The 22504-nt window shown below is 39.5% G+C and overlaps 1 protein-coding gene across 1 annotated transcript in view; it reads right to left on the minus strand.

Annotated features, from left to right (window-relative positions):
- MICAL3 (microtubule associated monooxygenase, calponin and LIM domain containing 3) overlaps positions 1 to 22504 on the minus strand; it is a 165887-nt gene that overhangs the window by 41601 nt on the left and 101782 nt on the right. The window contains exons 26-27 of the mRNA XM_072873982.1: positions 9462 to 9657; positions 4371 to 4627 (exon numbers count right to left, since the gene is read on the minus strand). Coding sequence (XP_072730083.1) covers positions 4371 to 4627; positions 9462 to 9657 — 453 coding nt within the window. The remainder of the gene's footprint in view (positions 1 to 4370; positions 4628 to 9461; positions 9658 to 22504) is intronic.

The raw sequence follows: 22504 nt of genomic DNA on the forward strand, positions 1-22504 counted from the left end.
AGTCTAAGGTTTCCAGCTATCAGGAGGAGGGCATGGCATACCAGGTTGTAGGCAGGTTGTATGAAGGACAGGGAGGAAAAGATGGGAGAACAGTGGAAAGGAAAGGTAACACATCATAGGAAAGGAAATAAGAAAAGAAGAAAAGAAAATATTACTGGCTAAGATCAGTTGGCAAGACAGACAGAAAAAGCTCAGCATTGTGTGTACACGCATACACCAATACAGTGCTCCTCATACTTCCCATCAAAGCTGAATAATGCCATTCCAAGGGCAGAGAGATGCTATTAAAAACATCTTTGTAGATTATCTCTATTGCAAGCAGCTTTGCTGAAATGAAAGACATTCCCTGGGTGTCCAACAGTATGTGGTATGTAAATACTAATTTAGCAGAAATTTCCACCTCCTTCAGCCTATTCATTATGACTCTTGCCAAAGACATCTTGCTGTTAAAGGCAAGGGACAATCTGCATTGTAGTTTGATGCACCAAAACAAAAGATCTCTCATTCCCTACTATTGGGTTAAGCACTCCTTTCTATGCTGGGTACATATTTCTTCATGAATTAAATTAAATGGATCTCAGAGTTTCACATATGTCTGTGTATGTGCATATGCACACATGGGCGCACACTTACTTTAGCACTTAAACCACTACTTTGGTTACTCCTGCTCTTTTGTACTGACTTGTTTGAAGGGTAGAATTTTTTTTCTGAAGAATAACAGCATTTTCATTATGACTTAACAGCCCCCCCCACCTCCCCAGAAGGGACTTTCTGTTGCACAAATGAATTTGTTTAAACGAAATTGCATTACTCCTCAACCACCTGCCTACACAAAGCTCAGCTATTTATGGAGTGTCAAAGGGAACAACAGGCACCTAAAGCAACTGATAAGCAACTTGTTTAATTGCTGCAGAATACCCACCTTGGGAGCATCTACCCTGAGGTGAGTATTGTATTCATAGACCTTGCCTCTATCGCTATCTGCTATGGGACTAAGGTTTTATTTACCCATAATAAAATAACTCATTCTACAGGGGACAGGTGTTCAGCATCTGCAGGAGTGGTCTTCAAAAGCAAATGACTCATCCTGAAAGGAAAATGCCCACTTACTTTATAAAGTAGGAAGTCAATTTTCACAACAGCTGGATTACCACTGAGTAGGGCAAAACACTGTTTCAGCAGTTTAGAATCTCAAAAGCAGTTAGATTTTCATATGATGTACTAGTGTTTGAAGGAAACAAGAAACATTAGCAGCATTCAAGAGGTTGCACTCATTATTTCCTGCTGTCTCGTTTTGACGAAGTTCCTCTCTCCCAGCCATGTTTTCCCCAGACATGACAAAGTGTTTGGGACCTCCATTTCAGGAATGACTATGTGTGAGATTTGGCATTAAAACCGCAGAAGAAACAGGCAGAAGGAACTGCAGGAAGGACAGGATCACCAGCCAGTTATTAAAAGGGAAAAGGGTTCAGAGGCACAAACTCAAATGCAGAGCAGGATTCACAATTTAGCCAAGTATTTAGCAGTTTTATGTCTCTGTCACCTCATCAGAGAGTTTTTATATCAATTAGCACAACCACATGGTCTACCAGAGCTACTGGACGTCCTGCAGGGATAGGAACCTGGGCTTTTCTCACTCTGTACCAAAGCACTCACATGCAGGCCCCCAGATGAGTAGAGTTAGCATTTGCACCACCACACAAAATTTTGTGTTAAAAGGTTTAGGTTTGCCAGCAATGGCTGAGAAGTATATAGTCACTCAGCAAGGCTCGGAAAGAGCAGGTCCCACGTGATCTGCATGTTTTAAAGTGGATTTATCGGGGATTTAGATCAGTGTAACATACACACCTTCAGTTACTCTACAAGTCTCTAGACAGAGGCCTGAGCCTGTCCGGATTAGGACATGGGTCCTTCTCACCTTTTCCAGTAAATAAATAGCAGCACAGCCAGCCATGACGGACTGCTGCTTGGCTAACAGACAAACCTGATGTTTCCTTGAGGTCTAAATGCTTGAGAATATCAGACGACACCTGGTGTAGCCTTCCCCGAAAGCTGCCTGCTAAGCTTTGCAGGAAGCTGGACATTAATTGCACTTACATTTGGAAAGGTAGCTTTCCCCCCCAGTTCCACTGTAGCACCTACCAGCACTTTATAAGAAGCGGGCAGTCTCAATGTTGAACTTTTAGTGGAATGAGAAGCCACCTGCAAATCAACTCCTTAGGAGCCAGGTCTAAAGCACACTAGCAACTGCAACAGGGGAAACTTCTTCAGTTATGCTCTTCAGCCATCTTACTAATACTTCTCATTCTTACCATCAGAAAAGTTAAATTGGAAAAAATTATAACACCTCTTCTTTTTTTTTTTTTAATTAAAAAAAAAAAAAAGTCAGAAGCTAAGCTACAGTTGTTACATCCATAAGCTGCAAAATATGCAGTTTGACAGCTGCATATGCCCTCTTACCTGCAGGAAGGCACTTGGATTTTCCTCCTATGTATTCTGGCTCTAATGAACCACATTGAGGGAACAGAGGATTAACAAGCTGTTAGGACCAAGTGCTTCAAAAAAAACCAACCATCAGATATAAATTGCAAGAGAATGTATCATGGAAAATAACACAACCAGTTAGACTGGAATGTCAGATTAATTTTAAGCCCATTATATAACTGTTTGGAAAATCTTGAGGGATCGCCGCAGCTTGATTAGCTTCCCCCACAGACTCTCCCCACAGACACACATTCACGAAAGACAACAACAAAAAATGCAAGTTTGCTGACACAGGCAATCTAAAGACAGTACTTCTGATGTGTCGCATGTGTCTGACATATTGCACAGGTGCAATTAGTCTGTGTGTATGGAACAAATCTGAAACTCTTAAATACATGGGGGTCACTGTTCATGCACATTACAGGAGCAAATTGACCAGGCTTTCTAGCTAACTTGAGGTACTTGGCAGCTTTATCTTTTTCCTAAAACCAGTGGCAATGTCAGACCTGATACATGGCACGTGGACCAGGAGATGAAGATAACAGCTACCGAATCAGTTTTTAGGGAGCTGGTAAAGCAATTAAATAAAACACAGGAACTTTCTCATGTGGGACCTGCTCTTTAAAACATTCCCCCCTCCTTCGGGGAAATGGAAGTGGAGATGGTATATGGGTACCTTTAAATGTACCCGTGTCCTCTTCATTTGAGAGACGTTGAAGCCAGAGGCCTTGCTGCAGCTCTCTCTCCCAAGGGCAATACTCCCCCTCTACAGCAGAGGGAACCACACATCCATATATAACACCAGACACGCGTGTACACACACAAGTGATGGAGAGAGAGAAAGAGAGAAAGAGAAAGGACAGAATCAGAAAGAGAGACTGTCTGGAAATCCAGCAACTCCCCGTACTCCCACTGTATTCAAAGTGTCTGACAGGAAAACTGCTCAACTGAAACAACATCCGTCCAAGAGCACCATGGGTTAGCAGACTAAACACACAACATGCATGTTACCATACTTAAAAAGCAGTCTTGACTTCCACAGATTTCAGTTATGGAGATACAGCTCCTACGTTGAAAAAGTAGCCAAGCAGTTCATCAACAAAACTGCCACTAAGACTCAAAAAACTGGATCTCTGCTTGCATTAGGCAGCCAAAGACCTTTACGAAGAAGCTCTTTGGAGTCTACTAGTCTTCACAAAAAGGAAATGTGAGTACAACGACAAAGACAAGATCAGAGAGAAATTTGGCATGGTGGTGAAACATTGGAAACGTGTCTATTCTTAGCACAAACTTTTCATTTTGATGACTGAGACAAACAGAGGGGAAGGAGTCTTTCCCTAAGATTTTCCACAGAAATCCCTCAGAGCTAAAATGGGAACCACCTGAACTCCCTGATTTCTCAAGGCCGCCTTTTAACTAAGGAGAGCTACAAGCAGCTTCTTCTGGCATGCCCTGATGACAATTGCAGGACGCTGCCCCTTAGTGAGGCACTCTGCAAAACTGAAAACACTGCCTCCGCAATGCTTCCAGCTCTTGCTGCCAAAGAACAAAGGGCACATTCAAATCCAATTCCCAATAATAATAAAAAACAACAATAAAACAATAGTGTCACAAAGCTGTGAATTGCACATGTTGCCATGGTGTATGGGAAGCATATTGTGTTGGTACTAGTGCTGTAACTGCCCTGTGGGCAAAGATCTTCTGTATCCAGAACAATCCACCTAAAGCTTTCCTTGACAATAACTCCCTCAAAAATCAAAGCAATACAGAAGCGAAAGAAGAAGAAAAGTTTCCCAAGGCAAATATTTCTCATTCTGCATGGTAAATACTCAACTCAGTTTTCCCTGCTGTCTAGCAGAAAGCAAGGACAAATCAATCTGTCTAACCTTCGCTCGACTCCTCGTCTTCCTCCTCTTCATCTTCCTCCTCTTCGTCTTCCTCCTCCTCCTCCTCGTCTTCTTTGTCCTCAATCTCATGATTTTCCTCAGCCTCAATCTCTTCTTCACTCTTTCCCTTCAGGAGGGCATGGATACGCACAGCCTCTTTCCATGGCACACCACCCAAGTCTGAAGGGGGTTGCTGAGGCAGCAGTAATTCATCTTCTTCCTCCTCATCTTCCTCCTCCATCTCAGACTCTGAACTACTGTAAGAGTTTAAGAAAAAAGATAAAGAAACAACTAGTTAATGTTTCCTAGATCAGTCTTCGTTCACTGACAAGTTGTTTCAATACATACAAGCCCAAAACGTACAATGGAAACCATAATACTAATTTTCTGCTTTCAATATTTCATAAGCATTTTAGTGACAGCATCATGTGTGGGCTGCAGTATGGTCCTTGCCCTGCTTCTTTTAAAGAAGGTGAAGCAGCAGCAAAGTGCCTTTGAAGCCAAGTCCAAATATTTGTGCAGCATTAATTGTTACAGTTCGTGACGGTTGAATACAGCAGAAACAAACTGCTTTCTTCATATCGCATTGCTTTGGATAAACGTGTGCAAGAGTTCTTAGCAGTGTCAGAATGTAGAAGGTCACGTCTGTCGATAATGGCAGCTACTGCTAGCATTTTGGATAGCTAAGATGTTTTTGGCACTTGCTGGGGTGAACCACAGAAGGCTTTGGGAGTAGAAAGAACACACAACTATCAGGCCGAAGGATACAGCATGTGAGCTAAGGAGAGCTGGAGAAAAAAAAAATACAAAATTCCTCACTTTTCTACATCACAGACAGAACTATAATATGTATCCAATTAAGTACACAGTGTACATAGTGGCAAGAAACTGTAGGAAGCAGTGCAAGAATAATTACAATAATGAGCTTATTATTCTCACAGCAAAGTCTAAAACATGCAAAACAGTAAATAATTAGTGCTTTTTAATAGACATCTTTGTTTAATTCTAACAGTTCCTCAGTATAAGCAGCAGGGGCAAGAAATGTAACCGCCTATAAATGACATTTAATCTAGCTCACTCTTACATGCTGGACTACCTAGAGGTACTGGGGAGAAAGATGGTTGCATTTGTCACTGGAAAATTAATGTGAACCACAGCACATTCAAAGAACATATCTGCAGGATGAAAAGGTCCTCTTCCTTTGTTTTTCTTTAATAGATCATTGTCATAAAAGAACTGCATTTAATAAAGCAATGGTTGGATGCTTCCCATATAAATCTTAAAAGGCCCAAATTCATCTGGATTGAAGGAGAAAACTGTTTGTGAATGGTTAAAGTATGGGTGAATCATCCGAGAACAGCATTCTACTTCTCCTGCTTCCTTATGACAGCTATCACTGTAGTTAACAGCCTTTGGCAGAACCATATAGACAACAAGAGGGAAAACAGACAAGCTGAAAATAATGAGGTTTAAATTTCATGTAGGTCTATCAATATAACTTGTACAGTTGTAATTCTGTTTCCCATACACAGTTTTATTACAGTATGCGACAAACTGACAGTTTCAAAAAAAAAAAAATATATATGGCAGCACTCTTTCTCTTATATTGCAGATAAACATATTCAGGTGCAGAACTTCAAATTAGTCTAACACTACATGAACTTATCATATTTACATTATTTTATTCATCTCCTTGTCTGAGAGACGATTTTTGATAGCAAAGCTAATAAGGAAGACACCACTTTTTTCATGCTCTGATTGTCACGTACTTCTGTCCACAGGCTCACTGTTCTGCATATATATAACATTATTTTGCTCAAATTACAACCCACTTTTTCACAGCATAAACTGAATACTTATTTTTAACAGGTTGCCTGGTTTTCACATGCTAAATACTGAATACAAACACTGTTGCGTGCCATGGACTCGGTGCATATTCCAGGAGACCGAAGCGTATTCCAAAGGCTTTGGGCAGATATTGTCACAGAGATAAAAAGTGATGTTCCCCTCCTCCCTGATTAACTTTCCCACCCTTTGGTATGGAAATAAACCTGACAGGTGCTGCATGCTAGGGTTTTCGTGTGCTGTCAATAAGGTTTACTGCTGCTCAAACTGTTGCCATGACTGCTGAATGGGACGACCTGCTGCTCTTCAACCAGCCGGCTTATCGCACGTAATACTGACAACATAAATTCTTTACCACATAGCTCACTTTACCTTCCTTGGCTTTTATTTATAACTTGGTTTTTGTCTGACCTTTGAATACTGAGAAATGAGAAGCTGAAAGATGGCAGTGAGATGGCCTGGTATACTGGGCATTCCTTTCAGCATGGCAACTCTGTGCCACAGGAATCAATTCAACAGCTGAAACTTTTTTTTCTATAAAGCAGAGATCAAAGACCAAAGTAGGTTGCTTTACAGAATTTGTATAAGCAGTTGAATATCTCATTAAAAAGGTGTACCTACACAGATTTAGTGCTGAGGAGAGGAACCAAAACCTAAACTGTGGAAACAAAGCTCTTCTCTTCCCTTGCCATACAAACTCATCCAGCACAAGCTGTCCTATGACACTCCTTCGAAAGGCCACAAGGTATTGTACCAAAACTGTAGATGACATACTGGGAGTTACTGCATGTTAAAGGGGATAAATAAGGCATCTAAAGGGTTTTCCGCCCCTCAAAAGATGTGTAGTCAGGGTTTGGTTGCCTAAATTATTTTTTTCTTATTGAAGCTTAAACAAGATTAACTCTCTTTTGAAAAAATATACTTTGAATACTGTTTTCTGTAAATTTTCTCTGCCGTGTGCATGCTCCTAAGCATGTGTGTGATGGGAAGCTGTGCACCAAAATGCGTGGTCTCTGCTTGATTTAGAGTTAACACCTCACTGAACCTTGAAGCCCAATCCATCGGTCCGTAAGAGACAGAGGGAACAAAAAGTTCCCCATCTCCTCCGCCTGCTCCTAACCCTGCGGTGCTGCACCAAGACAGTGAAGATGATCAAATCAGCGCTTTGGTTGGCTTGTTGTAGGAGTCAAATTTTTTTTCTTTTGTTGCTGAAAAAGTGGTCAGACTTCCCCCCCCCCCCCTTTTTTTTTTTTTTGGGGGGGGGAGGGGTGCGGGTGGGGGGCGCCCTTTCTGTTACACATCATGGAGTGGGTAGAGCTGAACAGAGGATACCCGATAGCTACATCATCTAGAAAATTCTCTCTCTGACGCTTGGCCCGCACAGCCTTATCAATGCTCCGAGTAAATTGCTTACCATATTTGGATTTGGGACAGAAATTTTTCCAGGTCAAACTGACAGGAAATTTGATGTATTTTCTCTTTTCTTTCTATTATAGCGTGTGAGTTGCCCACTAAACACTGCTTTTTGCATGCAAAATTATAGACAAATATTACAGACTGAAATAGTCTGTTTAATACAGGTTAAGGGAAGTATGTAGAACAAAGGGAGCTAAATGTAGCACCCTACAAGAGGAAATCAAACTCGCTAACCTAATAGTGTACTGCCCTCAGTCTCCACAATCTTGCAAAACACCTTTTGGAGATGACCAAGAGCTTTATGCCAAAATGCCAAAACTCCACTTTTTTTAACTAACTCTTCTCCTTTGGAAGTCTTCTGCCATTTACTGAGCGGGCCTACTGTGTCTTGATTTACTGAAATCAAGACCACTAATAATACTACTCCATACTAGTAAATTTTGTTTTAGAGCTAGAAACATAAAGGACTAAAACCCCCTCAATATCATTATGCCTATATTGTCACAGTTGATGTAATTCCTAGGCCTGAGCAGGGAGCTAAAGGAAGGATGAGTGAAGCAAACAGAGTTTGCATCTCCCATAAATAGTCCCGTGATTATTCAACCAGAGCACTAGATAAGATCTCAGTTATGTAAAATGTCAAAATAGTATCTTCTAAAGAAATTAATATGTTAAGAAATTAATCCAGAAGTATTATTTAGGTTTCAGAGAAAACAGCTGTACAAGATATTAGCAATTGCCAGGCACTTATATGAAAGCACCTCCATGAGTCCACATGTACACACTCTCTGTCAAGGCTGAGTTCAGGCTACTAAAAGTTATTCCTTTCCAGATGCTGCATCTTCAAACTTATCTTATCAGATAAATAAATGACAGATTCTGTACTACATTAATCCTGTAAACATTTTAATGAACATTTTTATTCTTGCATTCTTCACCACACCAATCCAATTCAATTTCACATGTGTAACTGTAGTAAGGAATTTCTCATACAGCCCTGTACCTGTAGGTAATGCATACATAGAATATGTTTGTAGAATCTAAGTCTCAGGAAACCAGTAACAGCATTTTCTGAGTTTATTTCAAGAAGACTATGGGACAGACTGAGAGCTGAAAAGATAAGGGTTGTTATTGCTACAAAGAAAAGTAGATGATTAGAAACCATATTAAGAGAACAAGACTCTGCAAAGTGTGTGACTGACTATAAAGTTCACAAGCATTCTTCATCAAGTATTTTCTCTCAATGATTCTTGCAACAACTCTTGCCAGTAGCTCTACCTGCATATATTTGGATCCTGGTGTGCTTATACATCATTTTGCAGATAAAGGGAAATTTGTGAAGGTACAACATATTGTTCAACAGCCATAACTATTACTTCAAATTAATATCTCTCAGGTATTGCACCAGCATTCAGTCAGGATTACATGTGTGTTAAGCTTGAATCTTTAAACCAAAAGTGTTTTTGAATTCTAACACAAAACATACAGAAAAGAAGTTAACTTTGGAACCCCCTCCCATTTGAATCCATGTTCTGTTTGCTCAAGACTCATTTGTCTTTGATACAATTAAAAAAAAAATTAAAAATACCTTCCAACTTAGGACTGAATTTCATGGTATTATGGTACTATAGGTGTCTTATAAGAATGGTAGTAAGCTATTTAGAAGAACAGAAACAATATAAAATACCTGTGTACATACGCAGAACATTTTCAACAACTTTAGAAAGGACAAATAACATGGTAAATAACATGTTAAAAAAAGCTAAGGGAAAAGCAGGCAAAAGTCTATTGGGATGGGTATAAAAAAGCTTATGGACAATGTGTGCTAACCTGCTGGGCACATCCTCTTCTGTTCCTTTGTCCAAGACACTGCTCAGGTTATGCTCTGCTAGTGTCTCTTCAGGAACCTCTTCCAGTTCTTCTTCCCGCTGCAATGACAGTCGGTAGTTCTCCAGCTCAATCCGCTCAGGTGTGCCACGCAGCCGCTTAGCAAGACTGGGCTCTTCCAGCCCATTTACATTAGAACCTAAAGAATAAGCCAGTGAATAAACAATAAATGCAACAGTCAGAACAGTAAATTTTTAAGGAAATGGAGCAATCGGGAGAAACAGGGCATGAGGCAGAGGGAGGTAAATAAAGCGAGAGAATACCTTATGTCATTATCCTGTTCGCCACTACTGGCAGAACCTGCTGGGGAGCCAGACTGCAAAAGGGAACCTTAGTGGTTTTGGCTAATAGATGCTAAAAAGAATGTTAAATGTCCTAGTTGAGAGAGGAAATAAGGACATTTTAGATGCAAAAACTAGAGCTGCAGTGAAGCCTATGTAGGAAGTATCAGGGAAGGCCTGACCACAGGCCGCGTATGTTCTATGAGACAAAAGTAGGAATGCTATGGGGCAATCCTGCTGCATAATGTTAAAACTGTTACCAGTCAAGGTAGGCCTACAGAGTCAGGGAGCAAAAAAAAATTACTACTACTTAAAGATGGGGAAGGAAGGGAATGAAAAAGGCCCACCTGGAGCAAGTTGTAAAACTTTTCATAGACTTGAATAAATTTGCTTTTTAATCAGAGTTTGTGATTAAAAGAACCACAGGGAAAAATCTAGGTGAGATGTTTGCAAGCACAAATCTCATGAATCCCAGAAAATTGCAAAGACATGTGAACCATGCAGCTGGAGAAAATTATACAGGAGCTTCATTCACTGTGGCACTCAACGAATTAAATTCTGACCTGCATTCATCCATTTCTTTTTGAAATTCTAGTATTTTAGCTTAACTACCATGCCACTGTTTACCCTTATCCAGTTTACTATTTACAGAGCCCAATCTTTCCTAGCTTCTGTTTTGCATTGCTAAACAAGCCAAGCCTTCGTCTCAGAGATAAGCTCTTCAGTGTGCCGATCATCCCCTAGGTCTCTGCACCTGTCCCAGTTTGGATTAATCTTTCCAGAACCTGCGTGATTAGAGAATTGAACACAGCGTTCTAGATGAGGCCTTATCAGCGTAACATACAACCCTGCCAGAAATCTCTCATCTGATACATGCTGAGAACACACTTGCCTATTTATATGCCACATAATACTGGTGGCTTTCATTTATTCACTGATACTCAGATCTTTCTCCTTCTCTGCTTTCAACTGATAAGCACCTTGCTGGTAGCCAAAATTCTCAACACTTTCTTAGTGCATGACCTGGTACTTTCTACTATTACATTTCTATTTTTAATATTACAGTCTGCAACATTTTGCAGTTCTTAGTGTATGACATGCCTATCCTCCTCTGCACTGATAAGGGTTTGAAATGTTGCCTCAGCAATGAATTTCATTAGCAGATTTTTTCCTTTTTTTGCCAGTAACCTTACTGAAAGTATTACAAAGATCAGTCCCCAGATCATTTTTTGTGAAACTCCACAGTCTGTAGGTGACATCCAACCCCATTATTTACTTTTTCAATAAAACCTCTAATCTAATTTAAGTCAACTTCTTAGCTACTTGACACTTCATGTACTATTCCCTCATTTTATCCTGTTTAAATAATTATTTCCATGTGGCAGCCTTCAGGTGCTTTACTGAAGTCCAGACTGTTCAAATGCACTACACTTCCCTTATGGAGGTAATCAGTTACTTCGTCGATAAAAGCTGTCAAGCTAGTCCGGCATAGTCTTCGGTGAATCCATGTCACATTTTATACCACTTACCTTCATAAGGTCAAAGGACTTCACTTGCAGAACTAGCAGTCTTTAGTTAATCCTTCAAAGAAAGTGTTTTATCTACTGTTTAGATTAACTGATATGTACTTGTTCAGATCACCTTTTTTCATTTTTTTTTCTCTTTTCTTTTTAATTGTTTATCTGCGGGTCATACTCCTGTCACCCAGTGGTCACATGGTATTACCCTGAATTAGATAGTCAAGGTACATCAGGATAGCTTGATTTAATCACAAGTTGTTACTACAAAGTTCACAATTTCATTGTCCAATTCTTCCACTCTTCTTAGACAAAGACTATTTGGTCGAATTTTATTTCCACTCATTACAGTATAGTAACATTTAAGTTTTGCTACCAGCTTCATTGGGTTAATTTCCATTTCAAAATCTTGCTACACACCAAATTCTTTTGCTCCCATGTCCAATGCCATTGTCCCAACTGAAATTGGAGGCCAAGTATTCATTTGATTGCCTGACTATATGTAAAATTGCATTTTATGTCAGCCTCATCTTCACTGTGGACCCACTTCTGCTTTCCCTTACCTTGCTTTTACTTACATGCTTATGTAATACAGCTGTTTGCTTTCCTGTCCTTTGCAAAGTCTAACCTAGCATGAGCTTTGGCAACGTTTACTTTATCCTCACACGTTTTGACCTCCAAGACAGTTTTTGTTCTATCTTTTTCTATCCTTTGCAGTTTCTCAGGTTATTCCTAACAGCCTTTTATTCAGGGCAATTACTCACTGAGTACCATCTTAGTCTGTCACACAAAACTACATAGGCCTGCCATAATCAGTGGCGTTTATTTCCAACCCCTGTCCAGAAAGATAAAATCTCATAAAGACAACTGCCAGGAGTGTTTTTCTCTCTTCCTTAGTATTATTGAAGCCTTCTATGGTGTGGGCAAGTGGCTGCTATGCCCTCGTCTGGAACTACAGGGCTTCTTTATGGTATAAACCACAAAAGCTTGCTCAGGTGGCAGGCAGGAACATTACCTCCCATTTCCAGGGATACTGTGGTCTCTACCATTTCCTGCTGCTAAGCCTTATGTTGTGTTAGTATTTTCAAAGTTTAATGGACCTGGACTGCCTTTTCAGCTGAGGTTCACATTTCATTTTGTTCTCTCTAGATGGTGATACCACCTCACCCAAATCTATTTTTGTAATCTGTGTTACATTCCCCAACCCTGAGTTCACAGTAACAGGGGAATTGACCTGGAATATTGCTTTGCCACTTCTGGCTGACAGTGAAAAACCAAAGGACTCTGGGTAATGCAAGAACACCAAGGTGAGGGAAAACAAAGAAGGAATATAATAAATCATCATAAACCAAGAGTTTTTCTACTTGGAACTCTTTAAACACAACAGAGCCATCAGCTAGGCTCAGCTACTTCAACAGAAATATCTTTTCACAAACTGTTTTTAATTTGTTCTCTTCTGATGCATACCCTGACATAGCTGCAAAGTCCACAAGCAGAAAAAAAAAGGATGACAACAAAAAGAACAAGAACTTTTTATCCATCTGACATTATTTTGCTCCTCTTGTTTTCTAACTATCTTAAGGGGTTTTTGTCAGCCTTTTGAAAGTAAAACAGAAAAAAATAAATATAAAATTATTCCCATATAATTAAATGAAATGAAATGGAGTATTAAAAAAAGATGGTTGTTTCAATGCTGCAATATCTGGGGTAGGGAGAAAGACTGGCAGCAATCACTCTAAGGTAAAAGAGGACTGAAAATCAAGCTGACAATTGTTTATATGCATTTCATGAACATATTTGATCTTTTAGGTATGTTATTCAAAATACAAATCATCATCACCCTTATCGTGAAGACCCAGTATAACTGGTACATAGAGAATCAAACCAATTCTATGGCAGCACAAACTGTATGTAGGACTAAGTGACTCAATGCAACTGTGTTAAAAAAACTGAAGAGATGGAAAATCTGCCCAAACTTTAATGCAAAAGGATGTGGTCAAGCCAAGATGTCCTGCGAGCTTGACAAGTGCACCATGCCTCAAAATCTCAAAGAAGTAGGAAGGATATTCCCAGCATTTTCTTTAATTAATTTATATATCCAGAGATGCTGGATTGGTCACATCCCTCTACTTCACTTTGCAAAGGAAACAGCTCTACATTGGAGAACAATGATACAGAAACTCAAGTGATTACCAGCTTCAGCAAGGGATTTCTAGGAGTTTGGTCTATATGGACCATTTGGTCTACTTGGTCTCTTAGTTTTGTTTTTAAAAGGTGCCATGAAGACTTATCTGGCTAGCTGCAAAGCCACTGTCAAACTTGTTACCAAACATGAAACAGGAGAAATGCTACTGATAGCCAACTTTCTGCACCATGAAGCCATGAACTATCAGAAGGAAAAGCATTACAGTTCACAAACCTGCTTAAGGGATGAAAGTAAGTGCGAGATACAGGTATCTTTAACACGATAAGATGATGAACAATTTGCTCACATTATGTTATAAAGTTCACACCAATTCATTTGAAGCTACAATAAGAAACTATAAATAGGGACAAGAACATCTGAAGCTTTCCTACCCTCATTTCCTCCTATATGTTAATATGCATGGGCAAGGCCTATTCCAAGGCAGTTCTTGTAGACACTAAAGCTTATTCTCTAATGTTCCTCTGGAGGGGAAAGGTGCTTCTCTCAAATCATTATGTTGTATTCCCCAGACTGTTTTGTAGCTTGCTGGTGGGAGACAGCTGCAGAGTGCACTCATTATCCATTAGCTGACATTCTACCTTGTCAGTGCCTCTGAGCCCATGGAGCCAAAAGTCTGCAACTGGTCACAAATAAGAGAAAAAGGGCTGATGATGCTGCATTTGCCAGAAAAAATGCTATGTTACTAGCCAGAGAGGGCAGCTACCTGAAAGGCAAGAGCAGCTTCTCATGCAATCAACTGATCAGTTAAAAATCCACAAACAACATCCGAAATAAGACACATTTTAAAACCTGATTCTTTACTTTGGAAGAGTCAGTGGGCCATGAACGTTACATAGATCATCTGAAGGGAACTGTTTTTCTTAACAGGACAGGCTGCTTAGCTGTTGCATGAAAGCTGCCAGAGTCCTTTATTTATCTCAGCCTTGACACAGCCTGCCTCCTGTAAAGATAATCGTATGATCAGAGATAACATTCCTACACTGAACTGCTCCTTGCCTGCGTGAATGTGTCCTATTCTGCTAACTTTGGCAATGACTGGAAGGCTTGAGAAGCTCCTCTTGAGAGAGGATCCCATCTCAATTTTCCCCCAGTACTACCTTGTTCTGTAAAATCTACAGATTATTCTCATGAGCTAGATGAAATCATAGAATCATAGAATAGTTTGGGTTGGAAGGGACCTTTACAGGTCATCTAGTCCAACCCCCCTGCAATAAGCAGGGACATCTTCAACTAGATCAGGTTGCTCAGAGCCCCCATCCAACCTTGAATGTTTCCAAGGGTGGGGCATCTACCACCTCTCTGGGCAACCTGTTCCAGTGTTTCACCACCCTCATCGTAAAAAATTTCTTCTTTATATCTAGTCTAAATCTACCCTCTTTTAGTTTAAAACCATTACACCTTGTCCTATCACAACAGGGCCTGCTAAAAAGTCTGTCCCCATCTTTCTTATAATCCCCCTTTAAGTACTGGAAGGCTGCAATAAGGTCTCCCTGAAGCCTTCTCTTCTCCAGGCTGAAAAACCCCAACTCTCTCAGCCTTTCTTCATAGAAGAGGTGTTCCAGTCCTCTAATCACTTTTGAGGCCCTCCTCTGGACCCGCTCCAACAGGTCCATGTCTTTCCTGTACTGAGGACTACAGAGCTGGACACAGTACTCCAGGTGGGGTCTCACCAGAGCGGAGTAGAGGGGCAGAATCACCTCCCTCGACCTGCCGGCCACACTTCTTTTGATGCAGCCCAGGATACAGTTGGCCTTCTGGGCTGTGAGTGCACATTGTCGGCTCATGTCCAGTTTTTCATCCACTGATCTCGCCAAGGTTACTCCCTGACATAACACTTGCTGAAGATGCAGGAGAAAACTGGGAATATGAGAAAAATGAATTGTTCCCAAAGGGAAACTGCCTGCCTATTTTACTAGAATTTATTTTTCATTAATCATGCAGTACCTCTAGACTTCCTTTTCTTAGTCAAATCTGTTAAGATTGCAAGCTAAGTTAAATGTCATCTCTTATGAAGTGGCGGTCCAGTATTTTGCATAGACTCAGCTGTGGCCTTGGGGAGTTACAGAAATTCAAATAAAGGAGTCTACTGTGAAACACATGCAAAAGGGGGAAGGAATTAATACATTTCTCAGGAAACTCTTCATTCTGGATTTCTCAAATCTTGTGCTTTTAGGATAATGTGAAACACTGTACCTGTTTGTTTTCACTGGTCTTTTCCAAACGTTTCAATTGCTTCTACCTCCACACAATTGTTTGAGAACACAACTATGTCACATAAAACAACTCCTATAGAAACAGCAGCGTATTGCATATGACAAAGTACAGAGATGGAAGATGGGAACTTTTCTATAGGAGTTTAAAAGTAATGCAGTGAGCTCTGAATCAGAAATGCTGAAAGTCCTCAGATTCCATTGCCATTAATTTCTAAGAAATATCTTTTAGGGTAAGGTTTCTGAAGTGTGCTTGCAGTTCAGCAAACATTATTGCTGAGGTATAGAGAAGGCAGCAAACAAGATGCAGCAGCATTTTTAGGCTTCTCATTTTTCATCTGTGTTAATATCAGATTGAGTTTCAGTTTTTTCTCAGAAGTTTCACCCTCACCCACTTCAATTCCATTAACTGCCTCTCTGTATTCCAACTCTGCTTCTCATCCAAGGGCCTCAAAACATTTTACAAGTATTAGCATATTAAAAAACCCCTGTTTTGGAAGTAGGTAAGTACTGTAGAGGCATTGCACAAGTCCAGACACAGAGATTAAATACCAGCTAGGCAGTCTCACAACAGACTAGTGGCAGTGCGAGAAACAGGATCCAGAATGCCCAACTCCAACCCCTTCACTGTCAACTTCACTTTCAGTCAAGACAAAACACTCTGAAGTAAGAAAGGGACTAAAATATGTCAGATTTTAAGCATAATGATTACATGGTTTACATGAGCAGGTTGAGCAACAGCACCTCCTATGAGATGCTCGTTGCGCTCAGCACAGTGTGTACAAAAAAAAGAAATCTTAGTACCGAGGCCCGTTGTGGGATGCTGCACGTATTGCAACAGTGTCAATTTAAGACATTCCATTTAAATAAGCGCGACTGATTTCTTCTGAGAGATGTAGCCAGAAATCCTTTCCTTAATCCTCTCCAAAATTAGTATTTAGCCACTGTTAACAATTTTTGTACTGCACAGTGAGAGATATATAAAACATGTAGATGGCAACTCTACACTGACCTGCAGAAGTGTGTTAAATTGAATGGATTTTTTTAAGGGTTAGGAAGAAGTTTAAGGTCTTGAATCTAGACTCATCCACCCTTTTAACATTTATTTTCTCTACTAGGAAATGTCTCCAGGAAACCACTGGAAAGAGCCCAGCAGGTCTGGTGAATTCTTGTCACTGCTTGTTCACACAGCTTCACATCACATACTGTAGAACTGCACACATCCTGGTAGGATCCCCTGAATTTTGATAAGCACCTTGGCTTATATAAATCCCCTTGATTTATATAAGCCAAAAGGGGTAATATAACACCTGCTCAAACAGAAACAAGAATGCATTTATTCAAAGATAAATACTTAATAATCATCAAATGTCAATGTTATTTTGATATAATGCCTCAACTTTCTCTCTTACTATCCTAGGGTATTCCCAAGCTCTCAGGGAGCCTGAATTACTCAGCTGTATTGAGAAGCCATCAAATCTTGAATTTTCTGATGTCTGTGTTTCCAGTTTGATCTATAACACGTTCTGCTAAATATAAAAGCCCTGAATTCAAAGAGGGCAGTATGATAAGAAAAACAAAGTCTATTCATAAGCAAGATATCCAGAGCATCCATGCACAGGACTCAAAGTGAGCTCAAACCTCAGGATGCCCCTACTGAAATTCTTCTGTAATGCACACTTATCAATCATAACAATAAACAGTAACTAACTAAGCTTTCTAGAAGATATGCTCTACTGAGTCAAAGCTCTTGGAGTTTGATATGGGAATTGTACACACGCAAACTGTCTTATGCAGGTTGGACTTGGATCAATACAACTGTCCTTAAACTGACATTTAAAATCTAGGGAACTAAGAAGCAGACACAGAGCAGAACAGCAGCTTTTTCTACCCTACCAGAAGGAAAAGGGTTTTGCCACTGAGCAACCAACATGCTCGAGAGCTCTACTACGATGTCAAAGCTCAGACCTCAAACCATCAGTCAAGCAATTCTTCCTAGCAAATCAGGGACCTAAACAGAGAAATGGGGAGATTAAGCTGTACAGACAGGAAGGTGTTTTGTCTAAATATCCTCTGATGCAGAAGTACCCAGCACAGAGTTATTAAAGAACCAGCACTACTTCCAGTGCTGACCAAGAAGTTTTATAGCATTACTTGATTCAACAGCACACAGCACATGAAATAAAAACCAGTGAGATTCCTATCGATATCTACTGGTTACCTAAGCAATGGGGAGCAGAGGGCCCCCCAAGACCCCCCCAAACCATTATAATGTGTATGGGAATAACTGACAGCTAAAATATTCAAGGGATTCTGAAACAGATACCCCTGAAACAAACATATGAAGATGCAAGTCCTCCTCCACAGATTCCACAACCTCCAGCTAGAATTAAGTTCTTCATATCTCAGATACTGTCAGTAAATGTGGAAGCCCCTTCTTCTGCATGATTATGAAAGTGAATTGGACTGACTACTGAATTAAATTAGTAACTTCTATGTTTATTTTATGGATGTTGCAATGTTTTCCCCCACCCCCACACTACTTTAGTTAAAATAGACTTTTAGAATTGTCAAAACAGACACAAATAAAGCATTGCTTCCTACAACATCAGCAGGGCAAAGCCTAGAAACAGCTGTCAATTTGATTGATCTGACCTTTCTTTGTTTTTAGTGGAAGCAACCAGAAGTGAATATAATTAACCAGTTTTATTTCAAGGTCATCTGTAATTTATATTTATGTCTTGAAAACAAATCAAAATTAATCTGCAACTATGCTATAAAGTTATGTTTGAGAAATAGATGGTGTTTTTCATATGCGGATGTGTGAAGTAGTAGTATTATGTAATGAAAGCTTAAAACTCAGTATATGGTTTAACAGTACAGAAAAACTGTCTTCATTACAGCAGAGATATAGAATAATCCAGGAATATAGCTTTTTTTTGACTCCTGGAAAGAGTCCACTGCTGTAGCTGGTGGGTGGAGGAAAGAAACAGGGGAAAGGAGGTATTAAGCCACCTAATCCATGCCCCAGGGAACACTGCTAAGCTTGATTCCCCTTATTGCATCTTTTCTGGCAGAAAATCTTAACTTTTGTACAGATTTCACTTTTACTGCTGCCCAAATAGGTTTCCAGTACTAGAGATATGAAATCCCTACCTTAATTTACATTAAGCCTGTTAATTATTGGTATGCTATTACTCATGAATATTGGTAAGTCAGTAACATATTGCCTATCATTTTCCATTTTGTTGGTATCATCTAAGAAGTCTGAGCTCTCTCCAGTATTTTGATCAGCTCTATCATATATTGCCTGGCCTCATTTCCACCTCCTGAAAGAAGCTGAGTGTGGGAAGGCTGAAGAGCACTAAAGGATAATCTGGCCAAAGATAACATCACTTTGCAGGCATAAATTTTGTCCTGGAAGCTATTAAAGGTGTGTTACCTCAAAGAACCACCTGGGATGAGGCACATCCAGGGACTGATGGGGAGAAAAAGGAAAGGTGAGAAAGGCCACACTATATTTTAAAATCACCATGACCTTGACTCATGAGGTTTTCCTCTTTTTTTAAGTGAAGTACTCTCTTTAAGTAACTTGGAAATTAACATTTAAGAGTGATTGTCCAGTTACAATCCAAAGAATAACCCCTTTTATGTTGTTAGACAGAAAGCCTCTGCTGTCTTCTCTACTACATAAGACTTCATGTAGTTTATTCATTGTGGCACCTCTTTCTTGCCACTCATATGTAGCAGCCCTCCGGAACCTCTCATTTCACCAGGAGGGATCAGACTGGTGATTCCCACTGTGCAAGTAACACAAAGCTGAACCAAGGACATTTCCATCTAAAAGTAGTAGAGGAATCTATCAATACAAATATTGCCTACTTTATATATAAACTGATACTTCCAATTCCACCTTGGATACTGGATGATGTTTTGATGTTATATTAAACAACAATCAATCAGCAACTAGAAATTTTATCATACATAATAAAAAAAGTGTGGAATATCAAATGTTTTCAGTTTCCTGTTCAAACTGTGATCAGATTCAAAACAGCTTTCAAACAGATATATTCTTTCAACTACTGAGCTAATAACCACTCTCTCTTCTGTTCCAATGCACTACAGATTTCCATAATTACTGGATCTCAGAATATATTTAGATAATAACCATGTCCTTACTTAATTTCTATAATTTGTGTCAAGATTATGAAGTGCTGCAAATGGAACAGGCTGAAATCTGAGGCTGGCAGTTACAGGAAAACATACTGGGGAATACTTGCCCTAAGTAAAAGCTCCATATACTCCAAAAAGCATCAACATCTGCTCCCTCATTCTGTTGCATACTTTTCTGTTATCTACATTTATCCCACATGCTCTTGTATAACTTGTAAAGCAGCTATGTAAAGAATATTCCAAGCAATCCAGAGCTTCACACCTTAAGAGAAAATTTTTCTGAAACTCGGAAAATCCTTGTATATAGGTATATAGCTAGGTATATTAGAAATCTGCCCCAGTTCCGAAAAGAAAGCTTCCAAAAGGCACATTACTGATTAAAGATAACGTACGCATCAGTTCTGATGTTTTAAATCACTGAGTTACCCAAGCCTGAAAGTATTTGAAACATCTCTTGGGTAAAAAACTCCTATTTTTAAACACTTCTACCCGCAAGCCATCAGATAAACTTCTATAACAGCAGAAAGGACAGTTACAAAATTTTCCTAAAAAAGAAAACATGGCCTTCTGGGATGACAGCAAACATGAGAAATGTCAGACTAAACATACATTTTTGAGAGAAGATGTAAGCAACTAAACAGAGCATAGAAGTGCCATCTCATCCTTAAAGAGCATCTGCCCATTTTTGTTTGGAAAGCCCAAGCTAAACTCTACATCACCAGGATTGTCTCAGCAACCACTACTCCACCTTCCTCCATAAATACACTTCATAGAAGCAGGAGAATAGGTTCAGTGTTGACTCTGGTGTATCTATTCCTTCCCTTCAGATTATTTCTATTTGGTTTTTTTTTAAAAAAAAGTTTGGTTTTCTCCCCTTGTTTCTCCTTGTATTTTAAAATATATTACCAACTACATACCTTAATTTATTATGCTGCTGATCACAAGCAGGTGGTAAAACTATCACTGGCTTGTTTTAATTGATGTAGAGGTGAACGGACATTTATTAATTCATTTTATTATCTTAAAAGTACCTTACACTTTCTTATCACTGTTACAGAACACTAGAGGAAAAGATCTGTATCAAACAGTTACTTTGTTTTCTACCATACCAGATGAAGAAATTTAATATGTCTAAAATGTAAAATGACTTGTACACAGCAGGCTTTCCACACTACCCGAGTAGCATGTGTTGCAAAGGAGATGGTCTATGCCGACATGCCTCTTGGAAAAACTGCTACCAAAATATATCTGATGAAGCAAGCTGTTTTGGGATGCATGGTGGAAAACATCTTAGTACTTCCAAAAGCTCAAATCTTAGAATGGAGTTTCCAAACCCCTGTAAAAGCTAATTCAGTCCATCTTCAGTGGAAGTCATCTGTTTTTTGAGGGGGAAAAAAAAAATCCACGTTGCCCACAGACTTCTGTGCATTTGTGAATGGCTGAGTACCTCAAAGTTTCAAAGTGATTTACACATAATTATCATACTTTGTTTCTAAAAATTGTCTTTAATATATTACTATTTATATAGTGAATTTCAGTCCTTCAATTTCAGTTCTGGGATAAGTAGTTGGATGTGAGCAGCCACATAAGATTTTCTGTGGATAATTTCTTTTTGAGGACATTAAGTGAGGATGTTAACTACAAAAAAGTACATGATACTTCATTTTCTGTAAGATGAAGACAATATTTAATCTATTTACCAAGTTCTACAAGTCCTAAATAATGTTAGAGACCCTCAGAAGTGACAGATGCAACAAAAGGACAAATCTGTGTAATTCAAGATCCCAGGATAGCATATTCAGAAAAATCAATGTGTTCTCTTTACAGAACTACAGGCAAAGAAGCACGTACACTCTGCAAGAACATGGCCCAGCCTAAGTCGCCTACTTTTCTTCCTCATTTTCAGGTCATTTTATTTGCACAGCAAAGGTTAAAAAGAATGATATTTGACATACTGTGTTACTTGGGGCTTTATTTACAGAATAAGGTTTCCTCTAGAGTAAATCATTTTAAGGTAAGTATCTTAGGTTGGAATGGGAGCGAGGAATAAGGGTGGCAGCAAATGGAAGAATGCTTGAAAAAGGTTCAGTTTTGTTTCACAAGCAGAACTAGAATGCTTTAACAAAAAGTGACTTTTGAGTGTCAGGGCCATGGAAGGAGATCCCTGGCAGCACCCCTCTCCCATCCAGTGGGGCAGGATACAGAGCTCAACTCTTCCTGTAGGCACTAGTAAGAGAGCACCAGAAGCCATGAGACTAGAGAAGAACCACAGGCACAGAAACAAAGTGTGAGGCATCTGTGTAGACTTCAAGGAGAATGAGGTGAGAGTGCCTGGGAGCTCTCCCATCACACAAATAGTTGGTTTCTTCAAGTTTTAGCTGAAAACAATGTCTCTTATACTGGTACACAGCAAGGAAGTCTGATTTCACCTCTGATGGGGATGAGCTCAGGGAATGTACATCCCTTCATCATTTTTTTTCTTTTCTTTTTTTTTTTTTTTTTTAAATTCATGAAGCAAACATTTTATTTCTAAAGAGCATATATGTAGCTGCAAAGTTAACAGCTTTCGCAATACAGAGCAGTGGAGGCTGTTCCAGTG

Source organism: Ciconia boyciana, chromosome 1 (genome assembly GCF_034638445.1).
Source record: "Ciconia boyciana chromosome 1, ASM3463844v1, whole genome shotgun sequence".
NCBI classification, from domain to species: Eukaryota; Metazoa; Chordata; class Aves; order Ciconiiformes; family Ciconiidae; genus Ciconia; species Ciconia boyciana.